Source organism: Crocodylus siamensis, chromosome 3 (assembly GCF_052110815.1).
Source record: "Crocodylus siamensis isolate JL-2025a chromosome 3, ASM5211081v1, whole genome shotgun sequence".
Classification (NCBI taxonomy): Eukaryota; Metazoa; Chordata; order Crocodylia; family Crocodylidae; genus Crocodylus; species Crocodylus siamensis.
The window spans coordinates 190697881-190719449 of NC_143397.1; the positions used below are offsets into that span (position 1 = coordinate 190697881).

General features: G+C 46.3%; 1 protein-coding gene across 2 annotated transcripts; it reads right to left on the bottom strand.

The window, feature by feature from the left end:
• Positions 1-3777: 3777 nt before the first annotated feature.
• Positions 3778-14061, bottom strand: LOC149869262 (epidermal retinol dehydrogenase 2-like). 2 transcript variants are annotated; one of them, XM_090040012.1, is made up of 6 exons: positions 13852-14061; positions 12553-12708; positions 10847-10978; positions 6265-6413; positions 5820-5945; positions 3778-5070 (listed from the first exon to the last, which is right to left on the bottom strand). In XM_090040012.1, the coding sequence occupies exons 3-6, from the start codon at positions 10874-10876 to the stop codon at positions 4977-4979; spliced, it is 399 nt and encodes a 132-aa protein (XP_089896138.1). In that variant the 5' UTR covers positions 10877-10978; positions 12553-12708; positions 13852-14061; the 3' UTR covers positions 3778-4976. The 2 variants fall into 2 exon arrangements, with proteins under 2 accessions (XP_089896138.1, XP_089896137.1); XM_090040011.1 differs by having other exon boundaries at positions 12553-12711.
• Between the last annotated feature and the right edge of the window lie 7508 nt (positions 14062-21569).

Consider the following 21569-nt stretch of genomic DNA (forward strand, 5'->3'; position numbering starts at 1 on the left):
CTTAATAAAAAACTAGGGGACTGTGGTGTTGACACCTATACAGTCAAATGAGTAGCTAAATGGCTGGAGGGTTGCACCCAGAGAGTGGTAGTAGATGGGTCATTTTTGACCTGGAGGGATGTGGGCAGTGGGGGTCCCTCCAGGGCTCAGTCCTCAGGTGCACACTATTCAACATCTTCATCAATGACTTGGATAAAGGGGTAAATAGCACCCTGTTCAAATTTGCTGATGACACTAAGATGTGGGGGGATGTAGGCATGCTGGAAGGGAGGAATAGGCTACAATCAGACGTAGACAGGTTACAGGGGTGGGCAGATGAGAACAGGATGGGATTCAACACTGACAAGTGCAAGGTGCTGCACTTGGGGAGGAAGAACCAGCAGCATACCTACAGGCTGGGGAACTCCCTTCTCGTCAGTGCAGAGGCAGAAAAAGAACTTGGAATCACTATCGATGCCAAGATGAACATAGGCCGGCAGTGTGGAGACACGATCAGGAAGGCCAACCATACCTTGTGATGCATCCACAGATGCATCATGAGCAGTCCAAGGAGGTGATACTCCCCCTCTATGTGACACTGGTCAGGCCGCAGCTGGAGTATTGCATCCACTTCTGGGCACTGCACTTCAGGGGGGATGTGGACAACGTGGAGAAGGTCCAGAAGAGGGCCACTTGCATGATCAGGGGACAGCATGACAGGCCGTACAAGGAGAGGCTATGGGACCTGAACCTGTTCAGCCTCCACAAGAGAAGACTGAGGGGGGATCTAGTGGCCTGTTACAAAGTAGTCGGAGAGGACCAGCAGGCATTAGGGGAGCCCCTGTTCCCCGGAGCACTACCAGGAGTGACTAGAAATAACGGTCACAAGCTGGCAGAGAGTCACAAGCTGGCAGATGACAGGCTGAGAGCCATGGGGCTCTTTAGCCTGGAAAAGCACAGGCTTAGGGGTGATCTGATGGCCACCTATAAGTTTATCAGGGGTAACAATCAGTATCTGGGGGAACGTTTATTCACCAGAGCGCCCCAAGGGATGACAAGGTTGAACAGTCATAAACTACTACAAGACCGTTTCAGGCTGGACATAAGGAAGAATTTCTTTACTGTCCGAGCCCCCGAGGTCTGGAACAGCCTGCCATCGGAGGTGGTTCAAGCACCTACACTGAACACCTCCAAGAGTAAATTGTATACTCATCTTGCTGGGATCATAGTTTCTAGGGTCGGAAGGGACCTGAGTAGATCATCTAGTCTGACCCCCCACCATGGCAGGAAAGATTACTGGGGTCAAACAACCCCAGCAAGGTGTTCATCTAACTTCCTCCTAAAGACCCCCAGGGTAGGAGCCAGCACCACTTCTCTTGGAAGTTGGTCCCAGACCCTAGCCGCCCTGACAGTGAAGTAGCACCTCCTGATATTTAGCCTAAATCTACCCTCTGCCAGCTTGTGACCGTGACAGCTGGCGGTGCTCGGGGAAACGGTGACTCCCCTAATGCCTGCTGATCCCCCCTGACTAGTTTGTAACAGGCCACTAGATCCCCCCTCAGCCTTCTCTTGTGGAGGCTGAACAGGTTCAGGTCCTGTAGCCTCTCCTCATAGGGCCTGCCCTGTTGTCCCCGATCATATGAGTGGCCCTCCTCTGGACCCTCTCCATGCTGTTGACATCCCTCTTGAAGTGCAGTGCCCAGATGCAGTACTCCAGCTGTGGCCTGACCAGTGCTGTGTAGAGGGGGAGGATCACCTCCCTGGACCTGCTCGAGATGCATCTCTGGATGCATGACAAGCTGTGGTTAGCCTTCCTTACTGCCTCCCCACACTGCCGGCCCATGTTCATCTTGGAGTCAATGATGGCTCCAAGTTCCTTTTTTGCCTCTGTACTAACAAGAAGGGAGTTCCCCAACCTGTAGGTATGGTGCCAGTTGTTCCTCTCCAGGTGCATCACTTGTCAGTGTTGAATCCCATCCTATTCTTATCCACCCACCCCTGTAACCTGTCTAGGTCCGATTGTAGCCTATAGCTCCCTTCTAGTGTGTCCACATTCCCCCACATCTTAGTGTCATCAACAAATTTGAACAGGGTGCTTTTTACCCCCTTGTCCAAGTAACTGAGGAAGATGTTGAACAGCGCAGGCCCGAGGACAGAGCCCTGCGGAACCCCACTGCCCACATCCCTCCAGGTTGAAAATGACCTGTCCAACACCACCCTCTGGGTGAGGCCCTCCAGCCAGTTGGCGACCCAATTGACTGTGTGGGTGTCGACACCACAGTCTCCCAGTTGCTTAATGAGAACAGGGTGAGAGACAGTGTTGAAGGCCTTCCGAAAGTCCAGGAAAACTATGTCTACTGCTACCCCTGCATCTAATGATTTGGTGATCTGATCATAGAAGGCCACCAGGTTGGTCTGACAGGACCTGCCACTAATGGACCCGTGTTGGTTGCCCCTAAGCAACCAACTGCTGGCCCCTTGTAGATGTGTGCCAGAATAATTTTCTCGAACAGCTTGCCTAGGATCCAAGTAAGACTAACTGGCCTATAGTTTCCTGGGTCCTCCTTCTTACCTTTTTTGAAGATGGGAACCACGCTGGCCCTCTTCCAATCCTCTGGCACCACACCAGAGCACCATGAGTGTTTGTAAAGCTGTGCCAGGGGTCCTGGCAATTGACCTCAGCCAATTCCTTTAGTGCTCCAAGGTGGGGATCGTCTGGACCGGCTGACTTGAATACATCCAATCGCTCCAGAAACTCCCTAACTAGTTCCTCACTAACCCTTGGCCTAGGTGCGCCTCCCCTGGGGCATGAAGGGGGCCCAGTGGGGGCACGGCTGTTCTGGTCTCTGCTTAGGAAGATGGAGGCAAAGAAATCGTTAAACATGTTGGCTTTGTCTTGTGTGACGACCAAAATTTACTAACGTGTTCTGCAGCGGCCCCACATTACCTGGAACCTTCTTTTTACCCCCTACGTATTTAAAGAAGGACTTCTTATTGTCCTTAATCCAGGAAGCTAGTCCCAGTTCCATCTCTGCTTGGCCTTCCTGACTGCCCCCCTACACCCCCTAGCAACTGCAGTATAGTCATCCCTGGTGATGTCCCCTCCTTTCCATTGGGTATATGCCTCTCTTTTAGCTAGGAGACATTCCTGGATGCTTTTGGTGAGCCATGGGGGCTTGCGTGCCCTCCTGCTCCCTTTGATCATCATTGGGATTACCTCCCTTTGGGCTTGGAGGATTGTCTCTTTAAGGAGCGACCACTCTCCTTGGACACCAGGCTCCCCTCCCCTCTGGGACCTCAGTGCTTCCCTGACTATTCTCCTTAGCCCATTGAAGTCCGCCCTCCTGAAATCTAGGGCTGCTCCTATGACCCCAAGTGACTTCCTGCCCTTTGGGCAGGGGGCTGGACTCGATGATCTTCTGAGGTCCCTTCCAGCCCTAATGTCTATGAAAGATTAAGACTAGACATTAGGAGGCGCTACTTCATGGTCAGGGTGGCTAGGATCTGGAACCAACTTCCAAGCAAAGTGGTGCTGGCTCCTACCCTGAGGGTCTTTAAGACAAGGCTAGATGAACACCTTGCTGGGGTCGTTTGACCCCAGTACTTTTTCCTGCCATGGCAGGAGGTCGGACTTGATGATCTGCTCAGGTCCCTTCTGACCCTACCTACTAGGAAACTATAAAAGAGGTCTGATACTTTTGTTTCCTTTCTCCTCATTCTTCCATAATCAATGTTGCTAAAAGGTTGCATAGAGCTGTGTTAACTCCTACTAACCATATAAAGTCAAAGTACAGAATCTGATTTTACACAGCAAAATTATATTGTGTTTATTCATAGTCCCCATATGTTATAGCTTCCAACCAAGCACAGTAACATGCAATGAGATTACTAAAACATGTTATAAATAGCACATGTTAAAGCTGTAATATTCTTTTTTTATTTATCTAATGGGTCAATCATTTTTGGAACAAAGTTTTCAATTCTTTCTCTAGAAGGGCACTGCTACACATTTTAAAGGAGGCCATCCTTCATTTTGATACTTTTATATAATTAAAGAAAAATGGTAAAGACTCCTTATAATGTAATTAGTATAAAAAGAAGTAAGTCAGAAGAGCAAGAGAGTCTGGTTGACCATAATGAATTAAGATTCCCACATACTGGAAGATTTATCAATTAATTCCACCATAATTAAATTCTCTATTACCACCCCTTTTTGAGTTATATTTTTAAAAGAAAAGCTCAAGACTGGAGGTAACTCCATACTGTCACTCTTATTCAGTATGAGTCTATACACAACTTATTTTAAGAGCAATAAGAAATACAGCCTTTTACATGCAACTAAAACTTTAAATTATGTTCATAATGCTTCAGTCCTAGTAAAACGGTGGAACTTTTACATAAAAATTAAAACATTTATAAATCACACAAGGAAGTGTACACACATTTGTTCTCAGTGTACTTCTGTAAAAGTTACCACATTCAGAGTACATTACCATCATTCATATTCATAAATACTTTGATGCTTAGAGTGTAAAAAGATGCCAGCCAGTCCAGGAAACTAACCACCTTAGTTACTCACTGATCAGGCAAAGCAATGATGAAGCAAGTTTCCTCACATGGCACCTCTACAAGATAGATCTATACAGAAGAGGGTCTGTTCAGCTCCCAGCTCCATTATACCACAGGTTTCCCAGTTAGGTCTACCCACAAGATTCTAGGTATGATTTGTTCATGATGAACAATTAAATTTCTTAATGTATAGCTTTTAAGACAGATATTGAAAGAACACCTGATTGGGTTAAAGAAAACCTTTACAGGCATTGTGCCGTTCTTAGTGGAGAACCAGCTTAGGCTGAAAGCTGTCAATCAGAATGGATACAAACAGGAAGCACAAGGCACCTTAAGTTCTTGGCTGCTGAAGCAGCCAACCATTTGTCTCTCTAAAACTGGTCCACATTAGCTTATTGCTGCTCGTGTCTGACATCGTCATTTGGTCCTCAGTCCTTTTTCAGCCGACCGTGGAAGTAATCCATGGACTGATAGGCTCCAAAGTAGTCTTGCAAGAGAAATACTGTTTTTTTAGGCAGAATCCTGAGGGAAATTAAAGGAAAAAGCAAACAGCAAGGTATTTGTATAAAGTCTTACAACTCACAAGGACCACTCACCTGACTAACCCCATGAGAAGTAAAAGTGCCTCATGGTTTTAAGAATTCTGGAAAAATAAGAGTCTGAACAGTATCTGCATGAGGTAACACGTATTTCCAATTTACCAAAGTACTGGAGACAGAGAAGGTGGTCTCTGGTACTATAAAAGCTAGTCTGTCAGACCCAGGTTTGCACTTTGGGAACCCCAGTCTCCAGTGGGTCACATTCCTTGACATACTCAGACTCTACCTGGTAACTTACTACCCATTAAAGCTTATGTTGCTTCACCTGACATATCCTGTCATAGTTCTCTCAGCTCTTCGAAAGCCTTGCCTGAAAATCTGAGACAGAATCCTGAATTTCATGCTCCAAATCCATGCTTGTGCACCCAACCCATTCACCAGTTCCCAAAGACCTGCCTGAGTACACAGTAGTATTACTAAGGCAGTCTTCTGTAAAATCAAAATAGAAGGTCCTATACAATTTGCTCAGCTTAAAGAGTTTCTCCTTAAAAGGATTTAGATACCCAGGGAATACCTTTCTATTACTGAGTGCTTTGTACAAGTTACCCAGGATTATCCTGTTCAATAACCTTTCTGTAGTAACAGTTTGCCAAGGAAAGAAGTGGCCTAAAACCTCCAGGAATTAGTACATAGCTTGATTTAGAAAGAGACATGGGAAATTCTAACCCTTACTTTGTCAGAGCTGTTATAACATACAGACTTCGGGGAATCACTAAATATAGTTGTTCCTGTAGAATAGTTTGGACAATAGTTTCTGCAGTATACTCTGGGTCTAGGATAGGAAGTATACGTGGAGACCTGCAGGGGGGGGAGGGGGCAGAGGGAGAAAAAAAAGAACCCCAACATATGACAACCACCACAAAAAACCAAAACAGGTTAAGAGACAAAAAACACTTTCCCTCTGTACCTTGTTCTAAATTCCAAGATACTCAATTGTAGCAACTTCTTTTTATGTTGCTTCAAGTTCAAAGTTTTTTTCCTTGCTTTTTACTATTTTTTCTTCATTTTCAAGTTAAAGAAGAAATATACGGATAAAAATACAAATAAGACAGAGACCAGTTTGTGTGCACATGCAAATAGAAATTATACCAGAAAAGTCCCCCTAAACTTTACTCACTTGGTTTTAATGCCATCAAACATGCCTGTATTGATGAAATATGGACACACAATGGTTGTTTTAATGCCAGGTTTCTTCAGGCCACGCATCTCTACATCAATGGATTCTGCAAAGCCCACTGCCCACAGGAAATTTACTTGCAGCATAATCTGGGAAGCAAATGAAGAGAGACACCACAATTATTGTTTAGACATTTTCTTTGGAAAAGGAATATTTGGTACCAACATAATTAGGTGGTACTATCCTTTCCCACTATCTTACTACTGAACATACAAAACAAAAACTTGTCAGACTTCCTTCCTTTTGACAGAGAATCTGATGCTCTAATAGGAGTGATTCACATACAGAAAGCCTTAAATGTAGCCTGCAGCAGCAGCAAGAGGATAAGAAATTCAGATAATTCCAAGATACCTACTTCCAGCAGTAACAAACAGTTCACCACAGCACAGGAACTATTAGACAGCCCAGGTAAAGCCATCTTTGGCACCCTTCATTTCTCCCTCCCATTTGGAATTTCCCAGTTACACCCTCCATTTTCCTATCAACTTCACTGAGTGTATCACTGCCTCCACCTCAATTGGTAGATCTTCATCTTCAACTCTCTGGTGCCCCCTCTTCTTCCCTCTGCATTCCAAGACTTCATTACAGTCACTGGTAGTCAAAATGCATTTCTGACCCCTTTGTTCATGCTCACACATATAGCTGTGCCTCCCAGGACTTGCTTCTTCTCTGATACAGCACTCCCAGATTTGGGAGAGAATTCCTCCCAATTCATCTCCTCCCATTCCTTTCTCCAGCACTGGCAATCCACTACCTTTCCATAACCATTGCCAGCTTCTCTCCTCTCCTACTGCTTCCTGTCACCAACATCAATCCTCTGTCTGCTAGCCTCAATGCCTTCTTGATCTCATCACTTCTACACCTCTTCGCTATGCCTGTAGTAGCTTTAAATACTTTCTTTTCAGCTCCACACTGCTCTTCCTTTGACTCAATCCACTTACTGCTTTCTAATTTTCCTGCAAACTTCAATGTCTATTCAATTTTAAGACTGCATATAGTATGGTTTCACACTGTTAATTTTCCTACTTACACCTCTCCTACATCTGCCAGTCTTTACAATTTGTAGGCAATTTATGTAGTCTAGTTTCACTGTTTAGCTTCCTGTGAAAAATCCCTCAATCTGCTTGGTTAGCATCAGGTATTTCTAGAAATCTCCATACCATTCTTATGCCCTCATATCTCAAGCTACTGTGCACTCCTGAAATACAAGACCAGAACCAAGCAATAAGTGTTATTCTGAAACATTTTTGATACTACAAAAATCTCTGTATAACAGAAAAGCCAGTAGCTTGTTGAAGATTTTGTTCTTTGATTCCATGAAGTATTTACTAGACATGGTTGTGGCACTGAGTGTGTTCACCAAGTCTCAATCCCTGGGAAATTTCTGCAGTCAAGTTTGCCCTAGCTATCAGAACTTTCAGTATAAAAGACGCCACATTAAATTTCAATTCCTTTAGGCATTTATACGAATGACCTAATTTTCAGCAATACCAGAGACAAAGGATGAGGGTTATGAGGCATTCATGGGTTTTTGGAGTCAGACACTTATTTTAGACACCTAAAATAAACAATTTTGGAGCCACCACATAGGTCAGTTGGCAAGAAAACTGGAAGGTATAGACTGGAAGGACCTGGGATCAATCCTAGGATAGAGGGGTGGGTTTTCACTTCCAGCACAGCCTCAAGGCTTATCCACTGAGTACCAGGAGCTACATGGGGGCTAAATGTGGCCAGAGGTATGGCCATCTAACTTTGGCACAAGGAGGTGAAATTGGACACTGGAGACCCACCTCTGCTGCCCCAATGAACCTCAATAACTTAATTTTAAAAAGGGCTAAATACTCTTTTTTTTGAAAATCTTGGCCTAAGAGCTATAGGATGAAGATTGTTTTTGGTTAAACAGTTACCTTTATTTCCATGAAACACTTCTTTAAAAACATACTAACCTGCTAGCCCACTGGTGCCATGTAGTCCTGTTGAATTTGCAATACTAACCAAGTGACCATGGTTAGAAGCAATCATAGCTGGAAGGAAGGCTTTGTAAGTCTACGAAACATGGGGAAACCCTCCCCCCCATGATTAGTCACTGACCATCTCCTAAAAATATTCCACAGTGCCATTTATTAGTTTAAATGAGAGCGTGTGTGCCATGTTGGAAGGAATCCTGCCAGGAATATTCTGCTTACAACAGACCACAGTCATGCACTTGGCCTCATTCCAGAGAAAAGTATTCCTGCTTTGTTGAGCAACTGCAGGTTCCAAAGGGGAGGTCATCAGTATTCTTGCTTCTTTATGTTATCAGTTACTGGGAAGGTAGGAACTAGTTTGCTGCCAGCCAGGCAGCAGTTTATGAAGCAAGAATATTCTGTGAAGCTGCAGGTTCTCTGTGCTTAAATGCTCAGCACAGCAACATTTTTCCAAGTGGGTTGCCAACGTGAAATGAAACCATCGCCATTTTCTGATCTTAAAATAGCAGTCAGGAATAGGAAACCTGAACTTCTAACCCTTCCCTCCACTGCTTGTGGACTGTGCCACTTCCATGCTTTTCCAGCAAACTGAAAAAGAGCAGCATATTTTAATAAGCCCTCTTCAGCCCATTGTATACAATACTGAGTCATGAGACCAAATGTTGCATACTTTGTCACAGTTGAGCATGCCAACATACACTGGTTGGACATTTAGGACATGAGATAACATTCTATTACCTGGGTCCACATGCACTGAGGGGTTTAGGTGGTAACACCCTATGTAGTTATCTAACATCCCATTTATTTTAATGGGAATGTATGAAAAGCTACCTCTCGTTTCTGACTGGAGCTTCTTCAGTTAATCCGAGCAGGACTACTTCTCTCTTTCACAGCAGCCAACAGCACTTTTCTGATAAATTAATCCACCAGTTTTTGTCCTACCCATCTTCCCCTCCAAGACTTGGGAAACAAAGCTGGTAAGAGCTATTCCAGCAGTGTTTCTGAATACCAAGACACCTACCCTGGAAGACTGCATATATTCCTTCTTTAAGCAAAGCTTCATGTATGTGCTAGGGGCTGGTGCCATTCTTTTAGTCTCCATACAGAATCATAGAAAATGAAGTTTGGAAGGGACCTCAGGAGGTCATCTAGTTCAGCCCCCTGCTCAGATCAAGACAATCCCCAACTAGATCACCCTAACCAAAGTTTTGTCTAGCTGGGTCTTAAAAACCTCCGAGGATGGAGATTCCACAACCTCTCTGGGTAACCTTTTCCTTCTAGTGAGAAAATTCTTCCTAATGTCTAACCTAAACTTCCCTTGCTTCAACTTGAGATCATTGCTCCTTGTGCTGTCATCAGCCACTGAATACAGTCTAGCTCCATCCTCTTTGGATACCCCCTTTAGTTAAATGCTTCTATTAAATCCACTCTTAGTCTTCTCTTCTCCAGACTAAATAAGCCCAGGTACCTCAGCCTCTCCTCATAAGATTCACATGCCCCAGCCCTTAAACCATTTTTGTTGCCTTCTGATGGACTCTATCCAATATATGCCATTTTCCCCACCCTCTTCTACATCAGTGGCTCACAGGTTTGCCACCAATATGAGTATATGTGGCCTGAGAACTGCAGCAAATCATTATCAAAATCCCATAAGTTTCAGTAAAGAGAAGTGCAAAATCCTGTACATAGCACAGAACAATCCCATGCACCGCTACAGGCTGGAGACTGATTGGCTAAGCAGCAGCTTTGCAGAAAAAGACCTGGAGGTTACAGTGGACAGTAAGCTGAACAGAAGCCAACAGTGTGTCTTTGTTGCAAAGAAGGCTAATGGCACACACTGGGCTGCATTAGTAGGAGCATTGCCAGCTGACTGAGAGAAGTGATTCTTCCCTTCTATTTTGCACTGGTGACACCACATCTGGAGTATTGTATCCAGTTTTGGACGTCCCACTACAGAAAGGATGTGGACAAATTGAAGAGAGTCCAGCAGAAGGCAATGAAAATGGTTAGAGGGCTGGGGCTCATATCTTCTGAGGAGAGGCTGAGGGAACTGGGCTCATTTGGTCTGGAGAAGAGAAAACTAAGGCAGGATTAAATAGCAGCCTTCAACTACCTGAAGGGAGGTTCCAAAGTGGATGGAGTGAGACTGTTCTCAGTGGTGACAGATCAAGGAGTAACGATCTGAAGTTGCAGATAGGGAAGTTTAGGTTAGATATTAGGAAAACCTCGCATGAGGAGGGTAGTAAAGCACTGGAACAGGTTACCAAGAGATGTTGTGGATTTTTCATCCTTGGAGGTTAAGACCCAGCTAGACAAAACCTTGACTGGGATTATCTAATTGGGAATGGTCCGGTTTTAAAGCAGGGGGCACTAGATGACCTCCTGAGGTCCTTTCCAGCCCCAATTTTCTATGATTCTATACCATTCCTGAATGAGAAATTATAGCCCAAATCAACAACACAAAAATGACCCTTACTCCCCCCACACACAAATCACTGCAGACACTAGTACCCAAGGGAGTATGTCAGATGATCCATAAAAGAAAAAAAAATTACCCAGAAGTGTGCCATAGTGTTCACCTCCATGCTTTTCTCCACAAGGGAATCTGGACAATCAAGAAACTTATTTCCAGTTACAATACCAGCATTATTGATTAGGATGCTAACATCTCCTACTTCTTTTTTCACCTGGAAGATGACAAAAAAGGTCAAGCTGATGCACAGTAGTCAAAATAATAAAAAGTACATTTGGACACTCATTTTAGTTTTCAGCACTGATTTTCTTTTTCTGGGAACCCATTAGCAGCCATGCAGTCAGATATTCTGCTGCAGTGCAGGGCAACCTTTCTAAAATAACACCACTTTAGTGCCCTTAGGTTCAAGTGGAAAAAAACACAAAGCTTACACGCATTGGCAGGATTATTTGCTCTTTACTCCAATAACCTAGCACTGTGGCTTTTAACAGTTGCCTTTTTTAAGAGTCAAGGCACCCCTCAGAAAATGCCAGTTCTTAGTTTTCTACTGCCCTTTAGGCATTTAAATGGCAATTTTTTAGCTTCATGCCCAGGTGATTTTGGTCCTGCCTCTCTGCTATGCATGCACTAGTGTGCACATAGATTGAGCATGCACAGTAGGGCTACACACTGGCCAGGTATATGCATAGCTCAACATATGACCAGGAAAAACAGGAAGAGTTGAAAAGAACAAAAATCCTGTTAAGTTTTAGCTTCAATTGCCAAGTTGTTAAGGAACGCTCAGGAAGCTTGAGACCCAGAATCTGGGCCCGCTGCACTCACAGTGACAAACTACATCTCTGACTTCCTGCCATCGTTCTCTAACCACCACATTACAATCAAGAATTACCCAAATCTTCCCCAAATGCTTCTTTGGGAAGCTGAAATCACTGGTCCTTATATTTAATAGTCAATGGAGAAAAAGGAGTGATGGTAACTTTGTTTCACTGGGAGCAAGGTTCCAATCTAATGACTAAATGTTGGCTCTTGTCTAAGGAAAAAGGCATCTCACTGGGTTACATACACTCTGGGTGCGTCTACATGTCACCCTACAGCAACGTACTGTATGGCATGCTACAGCAACATTGCAATCACGCAAGTCTATACGTAATCGCCAGCTACGCTGCCATAGTAGCAAAGTCTAACTGCGCGTTGTGCACATGGCGCAGTAACTGCCCATACTTTGCCATGTTTTAGTACTTCCAAAATAAAGTACTAAAGCATGGTGCCATAGTAATGTAGTCATACGGTGACATATAGATGTGCCCTCTATGTTGTTCTCCGTCTCTTGACCTCACATCTTTCAATCTTTTGGCTGCTTAGGGGCAGCCAAAACAGGAGCATTGTAGAAGGGCTGAATACTATTCATCTGTGGCATGGTGCTTAGATCACTGTGCTGTGCAGTCAGAAGCTGGAAACAGCTGTTGTCTCTAAGCTGCCATAAAAGTCTTTATGGTGGCACAAAGTCCAAGCAGACTTCCATGTCCCTTGTCATGCCATAAATGCCCCAAATTTGTGGCCACAATATACATATACATTTATAGTTGATGTCTGTTTGCTTTATGGTAGGAAAGTGCAGGTAGCCCAGAGTTGCCAGTGCTCCTGGGGCTGATTCTGCATGCTCTGGGAATTCCTATTCCTGGGGCACGCATGGCAGGGGTCCCTATGCTTTAGAAGCACCTGCCTGGGTTCCCCAGGGAATTCTTTGGGCGTGCATACTGCACTGCCATGCCCCAATTCAGAACTTACTTCAACAGAGAGGAAAACCCAGGGTTTCCCCTGGGTTCCAGAGACATATCCCAAGTCAGATTCTTGAGGCACAGGTCTCTGAAAACAGTTCTCTTCCTTGCAGAGGCACAATGAGGAAATCCAAGTTGCAGTACATTTCTACAAGTAGGGGAACTGCTGCTAATGGAGGGTAAACAAGGGTTAGAGCAAAACAGAAATTTTAACAGTTTACAACTGGAAAAAGTCAACTTCCATGGCAAATAAACAGACAAGTAGACCACAACTTTTTGTATCTGCATTAGTACTGCGATTGCTCCCCACACATATGAATATACAGAGCACTATCTGCTACCAGGAAGTAACAAGAACAAACATGCAGGCACTCACAACTGTCCTGTTTGCTCAATCCCTCCCAAGCGTACTTTTGTATGGATCACCATGCTATTTTGCTTATGGAAGACATCTGAGAGGATATTTATCTATAGTTACATTTGTGCTATCATATGGGAGGGGGGGTTTCCTCTCCTTTCTTAAAAGGACAGAAGATCAGCATTCTTGGGATTTAGAGCAATTCTAAATTGCAACTCTGCAGCTCATAGATCAGAACATCTTCTCTTTCCTCTACCCCCCCTCAAAAATGAAATTAAGTTGACACAAAACAGTTCCTTGAAGGTGAGACTTCTGTATTGAATAGGTTTCTCCTTTTTAAATCAAGAAGCGCATCCAGGTTAAAAAGTGTGAATTTGCTTTGGTCTTTGTGAACACTGTTGTGAAGATATAACTGCGCTTAAACCACCAAAACTGCAGATGCAGGGAAATACTGATCATCTCTTTACCTGCCGAGAGGTAGCACACAGTCATGAGAAGCATGCACCTTTACACTTTATCCCCAAGCCATTTCCTTACAGTGACCTAAATCCCTTTCTTCATTAGGATACTAGCACTAGCTTCTGACTTGGGGTCCAGTTTCACAGAGGTTGACCACGGCACGGTGGTCACTGCAGCCAGCATGCAGTGAGGCACATCTCTGCCTCTTCAGACCTGCGGTCCTGTTTCTCCCAGACCTGACTTGACACAGCTGAAGTTTGAAGCCTTCTCTGTAACGTAACACTATTTCCTCTTCAGCTGAGGATCAGGGCTCAACTTCTTCAAACTTTGAGACTCAAAGTTTTTGAGCTGGACATACCCATGGGCACATCCCGGCTTTCCCCAAGGGGGTGGGAAACACCCCCTCCCACTGCGGGGGGCCACGGGGTGAGCCCTCAGGCCGGTCGGCAGGCGCGCGGGTCCCGCCAGGGCAAGCCGCGTCCCGGCACTCACCTCCTCGCTCGGCTCCCGCGGCGGCTCCGGCCCGAACAGGCTTGCGAGCACGTCCCACAGCACCCTCGCTGCAGGCGGCGGCTCCCGGAGGCTAAAAGCGAGGGGAGGCGGCGCCCGCAGCGGGACCAGCGCCAGGGTCGGGGGCGTTGCCCCGCTCTGCTGCTGCCCCAGTTCCGCTTCCCGCGCAGCTCCCGGGCTCAGCCCCGGGGCCTGCTCCCGTCCCCGCTAGTCCCGCCCGCCCTGGTGCTGCCAGCGCCTCTCGTCTCCCGGCGCCCCCAAAACACCTTGTGGTCGGCTTGAGTCCAGGTGCAGAAATGACGGGCAGGGAAGCACGGGGGGCCCGGCCAGGACACGCAAGGGGCTCGGTTTTGTTTGATGAGGTGTGCCCATGCTCCTGCTGGGAGCAAAGCTAGAGGTCCCTGGCATGGGGGGGTCTTGCCCCTCCACTCTGTGGCAGACTGACTGCCAAATTTGGGGTCAGGAAGGAATTTTTTTTATCCTACCATGGTCAGATTGGTATGGACTGCTTATTCTGCCTGCTCCAGGGCCAACTGAGGGGAGTCAGCAGCGGCATCCTTCCCAAAGCTACTCCACAGCTCAGGCAGAGCGAGCCTTGCCCTGCCGCCTCTCCTCAACATTTATCTCTGCCCTGCCCCATCGTGGGCCTGACCTGATGATGAGTAGGACTAGGGGGAAGTCGGGTGGCTGATGGACACATCCGGGATTCTGAATACACAAGAAATTAAGTTCTTTTGTTTTTAATTGTCATGGAGGTTTGTAATTGTTAAAAGTTCTTTTATTGTTGGGAAAATGTCACCTTTGCTGTGGGTCCAAAAGAACAATTCCCCCCCACCCCCAAGCATTGTGGACAATGACAGTATATCAGAGTTTATTAATTGGGAGAACACTACAAAATACCTCAACTATTCAACATCTCCAAAATACCGAATGACACTACAAGCCACAGAAGAAAATCCCCAAGTAAGAAAGTATTTTAAACAGTAGACTCTCAGTCTTTGGATAGCTAGCCTCTCCTTGAGAACTTTCCTCACCCAGGAGTTTGCCATCCAGGCCAGGAAGAAGTGGGGAAGGAGAGTCTATGCTCAGTACCATGGGTAAGACATCGACCTGTTGACCTCTGCTTGGGATTGTTGCCAGAACATGCTGTAGCAGGCTCAGGGTGCCCCTCCTCATGCTGCCCCTTGGCTCACTGCCTCTCTTGCATCTCTGGGGACTGCCACAGCACACTGCCTGCCACAGCTTTACTACTTCTCGCTGTCAGGTTCAGCCTGCTGCTCTGGCAGCACTGCTGGGGTCAGCTTAGATGTGCTGCTTGCTGCAGGGGGTCACTGCTGAGGCCGCCCCTCCATTTGGAGGTTTTGCTAATGAGACTACTTGCCTTGGCTCTCACCAGTGAGGGCCCCATGGCCACTGCAGGAATGCCCTCAAAGAGGGACTCCACTCTGGGGTCCCTTGGACTCTCCATTCACAGCCCTGAAGCTTTTCTTCCTTGGCCACTCAGGGGATCCTCACTCCTCCCAACTGGCATGGGACCATCTCCCCATAAGGACGGGCATCTCTGCAGTGGAACACAGCTCTAGTACCAGACCATGTGATCACAGTCTTTTCTATAAAAGTAGGGTTATGTGTGACTGAAGTGCAAGTATGAGAGATGAGTGTGAGGAGAAGAGGACTGAATGTGGAAGAGCCTCTGGACTGATGTTTTCACTCAGCTGACTCGACTCAACTCAACTTATACTTGCAAGGGCAGCCATTAGCAGCATTCAGGGTACAGGGCAAGATTGAAGGTATACTAACAGAGGCTGATCTTGCAGACATAGCAAAAGGTATTTTTCATGGTCTTTCATTCCCTTAACTTAGCTTGATTTGTTCTGGAGCAACTTGCTCATTTTCTGACTGCTTATATTTAGGATGATGATGATCCTGGATTCTCAAGAATGGTGAATATTCACCACTTCCTGTTTAGCTTTGTTAAAAGTCAGTCTTGAGTATCTCACTCAGACACCTAGACACTTAGCCATTAAACTTTCAATATGTCTGTGCTTACTCCCAACTGTAGAAATGGTACTGATCCTATTTCTCACCTTGGTGGGGTATTATGAAAATAAATGTATTAAATGTCAAAGAAGCAATGATGAATGAGGCAATAATGCTTAGAACGTACTGAGAGAACTCAGCATCTATGCCAAATGGTTTTGTGATGAACATAAAGGACTTGAATACTGTTTCTGGCTCTACCAAAGATTTCACTCAGGAAACGAGGTTAAATGACTCTCAGTTTCCTAAAACTGGGCTAAATGCCTCACTATTTGCCTCACTGTACAAATGTCAGGTGAAAGTTATTCCATAAGAATAAATGCTGTAGTTACAATAGATGGTTCATTTTAAGCCAGATAAAAAGCAGGTGTTATTTTAGTTTCAATTACAAGCCTTGTCATACATGCATTAATACCTTGTCTCTCAAATCACATGCATATTAGAGCCATGCCTTGTAGATAATAAACCTGGCCGAGCCTTCTCACTGAACCAGGTCTGTGATTGCTCTTTCAGACAAGATTGGTGATGGAATTTCTTTGCTTCAGCTTTTTGCTGGCACTGCAGTCCCCAAGACTTCAACACTGACAACACATCAATAACACCCAATGAGTACAGTGATGCCAAAGATAAAGGCAAAAACTCAGTGACCAGGGTAAGAGCTCCAGCAGGGCATGCAAGGTCTCTACACCTGTTAACCCAAGGATGGGCAAAATACATCCCATGGGATGGATCTAGCTTGCCAAGTGATTTTATCTGGCCCATGGCAGGTCCCTCAGGCCCACCCAGCACAGTTGTGGGGGGCATCCCTGGCTGTGGTGCACACAGCCAGTCCTGCTACCGTTACATGTTGAGGTACCACCTGGCACAGAGCACAGTTCTCTCTCCCTGTGTACAGCTCTTGGCCATGCCAGATGCTGTAGTTTGTAGGGCAGGGGTGGGGTGGCATTCAGGACTGGGGAAGCAGTCAGGAAGGCCAACTGTACCTTGTCATGTATCTACAGATGCATCTCGAGCAGGTCCAAGGAGGTGATCCTCCCCCTCTATGCGGCACTGGTCAGGCCGCAGCTGGAGTACTGTGTCCAGTTCTGGGTGCTGCACTTCAAGAGGGCAACATGGAGAGGGTCCAGGCCACTTGTATGATCAGAGGGCAGCAGGGCAGGCCTTATGAGGAGAGGCTACAGGACCTGAACCTGTTCAGCCTCCACAAGAGAAGGCTGAGGGGGGATCTAGTGGCCTGTTACAAACTAGTCAGGGGGGATCAGCAGGCATTAGGGGAGTCACTGTTCCCCCGAGCACTGCCAGGAATAATGGTCACAGGTAGATTTAGGTTAGATATCAGGAGGCTAGGGTCTGGAACCAACTTTCAAGAGAAGAGGTGCTGGCCCCTACCCTGGGGGTCTTTAAGAGGAGGTTAGATGAACATCTTGCTGGGGTCGTTTGACCCCAGTACTCTTTCCTGCCATGGCAGGGGGTCGGACTAGATGATCTACTCAGGTCCCTTCCAACCCTAGAAACTATGAAACAGCCCCTTTGGCTGTGGTTCCTTCTGGCTGCTGCTGCCAGCATCTCTGCTGCTGCTGAATCTGGCACCCATGCCCATCCACCATGCACCCATTGCCAGGGTTGCCAGATAGAGCGGGCAGGGCTTCCACAGAAACTAGCCAGGCAGTGCCATGCCAGGCCTGGGCCACAGCTGCAATCTGTTTTCTGCACATCCCTACAACAGGCACTGGTTGTGCTGCCATCAGCAGCAATCCTAGCCTTAAATCTGTCTTAAAACCTGAGTAAAAGGTTTGCATGCGTAGAGAAGTGGGGAGCTTGACTTGCAATCAATCGTGCTTAGCTGTAAAGTGAAGATATAGTCCAAGTAACAAAATGGGAGGAAAAGGGCCAGTGGTGCCACTGAATGCCAGAGGAAATTAAACACCTCACTGTCTTTGGAGCCTTTGAAAGTATCTTCCCTTTAATAAACAGCAATAAAAAAAATTCTGCCCAACTGCCAGAAAAGTTAGAAATGCAGCAGGGAAGTTGGGGATAGGAGCAGAGCAGTGGAGCCTAGAGAAAAAAACTGGAAAAGGGGCCAGTTAAACAAGAAAAAAGTTAGCTAGGTTTCAGTTAATTGAATACATATATCCAACATGCCTGCTGACCCACTGGTTTTGTGTGTGTGTGTGTGTGTGTGTGTGTGTGTGTAAAACTAGTGGGTCAGCAGGCATGTAGGAACAAGGATGAGGGAGGATGAAATACAGTTCAGAAGGAAACATGAGATGGAAACAGCAGGGAAAACAAAACAAAGAATTAAGTAAGAGGTACCTGAGATCCAGAGTAAAAAAACCCCTCCAAAACCCCAAAAACCCAGAAAATCACTGCTAAAAAAGTGACGTGGCACGCATGGCAGCAGTGTGTGCCACCAGGCTCCGAGCAGCTGGCTCAGCACCATTGCTGCCCAAGGAGTCCCCGAGAACCCCAGGTAAGGCTGCTTATTTTACCCAGGTCCCTTTGCTGTGCACCAGAGTGCATGTGCAAGGGTATGCCTGGGGACTAGTAGCAGCGGCACAAATGTGCCACTGCTATTTTGTCCTGCTGGAAATGTGCACCTCTGCATGCATGCACTTGTGGGGACATGTCTTCCTTCACTATTTTCCTAAATGATCAGAAGAAATCCTTCCTGTCTTAGGTCCACACATGCACCTGCATATCCATACATAAAAGCATGATCTCCACAAGCAGTGCACTTTTGCTGAGGATTCTGCTTTTTCCAGCTGGTTAGAATTCTGTTATAAAAGCCAGTTTCTTTATTGACATGTGGCTAAGTTAACAAGTTTAACTGAGAAAGGTCCACAATGGAATGCAGATACCCACATGCCAAAATAGCCAATATTCTCATTATTAGGGCACTCACCTGGGAAACAGGAGACCTGAGTTCAAATCATACATGTTTTACCCAATGTGGAGCACAGACTTGAATTTCACTCTCCCATTGCAGATGAGTGTCTATAGAGTCAAATTCCTTCAACCCCACAAGCAATTATGCTACTTATGCAACATTTGAATAGCAGATCCTGAGAACAAGGCAGAGGTATGTTCACAGCAACATGCACTGTTTCTATAGCCTGGTGGTTCTGGCACATACTTGGGATGTAGTTGCAAGGCCCTGATCTAAACCAGGCAGAATGGAGATGAGCTAAACTCCTATATCACAGGGGAGTGCCCTAACCATCAACTGCCTGTTGGCTATCCTGCCTTGTGTGCACACATTTTAGATATTTCACTGAAAAACTGAGAAAGGTCTCAGGTTCATCCTGATGCAAAATAGGAAAACATCTGAAATCTTGGGGTTCTGAGAGACGGAAAACTATTCTGAATCAGTTCAACTTTGCTCGGATCCTATTCTCTACCAAACAGCGAGTAGTCCTGCAGGGAGCAAACCAGGAAAGCCAAGGCTGTAACTGAACTCCAACTAGCTTCAAGCATCAAGGACAACATAAAGTCCTTTTTCAGATATGTGGGGAGCCGGGGGAAAAGCAAGGGCAGCGTTGGACCCCTGCTAAACCAGATGGGGCAACTGACAACTGACGCCCAGGAAAAAGCCAACCTATTAAATAGGTACTTTGCGTCAGTCTTTCATCAGTCCCATGGGACGCCCATGCCTGCTATGGGACAGGGAGATCCGGGTGATGGGGATCCCCTACCATCCATAAATGCTGACCTCGTGAAGGAACACCTTGAGAAGCTGGATACCTTCAAGTCAGCTGGCCCTGACAATCTGCACCCCAGGGTACTCAAGGAGCTGATGAGCGTCATAGCCCAGCCCCTGGCACGGATCTTTGAAAACTCCTGGCGCTTTGGTGTAGTGCCCGAAGACTGGAAGAAGGCCAATGTGGTGCTGATCTTCAAGAAAGGGAGGAGAGTGGATCCGGCTAACTACAGGCCATTAGCCTGACTTCTATCCTGGGGAAGATCTTAGAAAAGTTTATTAAGGAGGCCATCCTTGATGGACTGGCCCAGGCTAACATCCTAAGGGACAGCCAGCACGGGTTTGTTGCGGGTAGGTCTTGTTTGACTAATCTCATTTCCTTCTATGACCAGGTGACCTATCACCTGGACCAGGGAGAAGAGATTGATGTCATATATCTTGACTTCAAAAAAAGCTTTTGATCTGCTATCCCATGATCACCTCTTGGCCATACTGGCCAGTTGTGGCCTTGGCTCCACCACAATCTGCTGGCTGGGAAATTGGCTCCGTGGTTGGACCCAGAGGGTTGTAATTGATGGCAGTCACTCATCGTGGTGCCCTGTGACCAGTGGGGTCCCTCAAGGCTCTGTCCTGGGACCCATACTGTTCAACATCTTCATTAACGATGTGGACGTTGGAGTCAGGAGTGGACTGGCCAAGTTCACTGATGACACCAAACTTTGGGGCAAAGCATCCATGCCAGAAGACAGGCGGGTGATCCAGGCTGACCTGGACATGCTCAGCAAATGGGCAGATGAGAACCTGATGGTGTTTAACACTGAAAAATGCAAGGTTCTCCACCTTGGGAGGAAAAATCTGCAGCATCCTTATAGGCTCGGCAGTGCTATGTTGGATAGCACTACAGAAGAAAGAGACTTAGGGGTCATCATTGACCACAAGATGAACATGAGCCTGCAATGCGATGCTGCGGCTAATAAAGCGACCAAAACACTGGCTTGCATCCATAGATGCTTCTTGAGCAAATCCCGGGACGTCATTCTCCCCTTGTACTCGGCCTTGGTGAGGCCACAGCTGGAGTACTGTGTTCAGTTTTGGGCTCCACAATTCAAAAAGGATGTGGAGAAGCTTGAGAGAGTCCAGAGGAGAGCCACGCGCATGATCAGAGGTCAGGAAAACAGATCTTACGATGACAGGCTGAGAGCCATGGGACTCTTTAGCCTGGAAAAGCGCAGGCTCAGGGGCGATCTGATGGCCACCTATAAGTTTATCAGGGGTGACCACCAGGATCTGGGGGAACGTTCGTTCATCAGAGCGCCCCAAGGGATGACTAGGTCAAACGGTCACAAACTCCTGCAAGACCATTTCAGGCTGGACACAAGGAAGAATTTCTTTACTGTCCGAGCCCCCAAGGTCTAGAACAGTCTGCCAGCGGAGGTGGTTCAAGCACCTACATTGAACACCTTCAAGAGTAAATTGGATGCTTATCTTGCTGGGATCCTATGACCCCAGCTGACTTCCTGCCCTTTGGGCAGGGGGCTGGACTCGATCTCTCGAGGTCCCTTCCAGCCCTAATGTCTATGAAATCTATGAAATCTAGTACCACAATCTCACATAGATTAAATGCAATGGTGATGACATTTTGATCTGAAGTCAAAAATCATTAAGTTGGTGCAACAGCTGTGCAAACTGTTTTAGCTCATAAATGTGTTCTGGTCTTACATTACATCACCTGGGAACATGTTGTTAGCAGATATAAAGGTCTTCCCCATGATGCCTTGTAAGCACAGAGGTGGCTGTCTGAATTACTATCTACCTTTAGGATCAGCATGAGTTAACTATGGCAGACAGAACTCTTACCCCATTGTAACTGCTGTCTAAACCACAAGTTATATGTGCAACTGATTGCAGATGGATTAAATGTGCCACAATTTTGCAGGTACACTTTTGAAATATCAGGGATTAT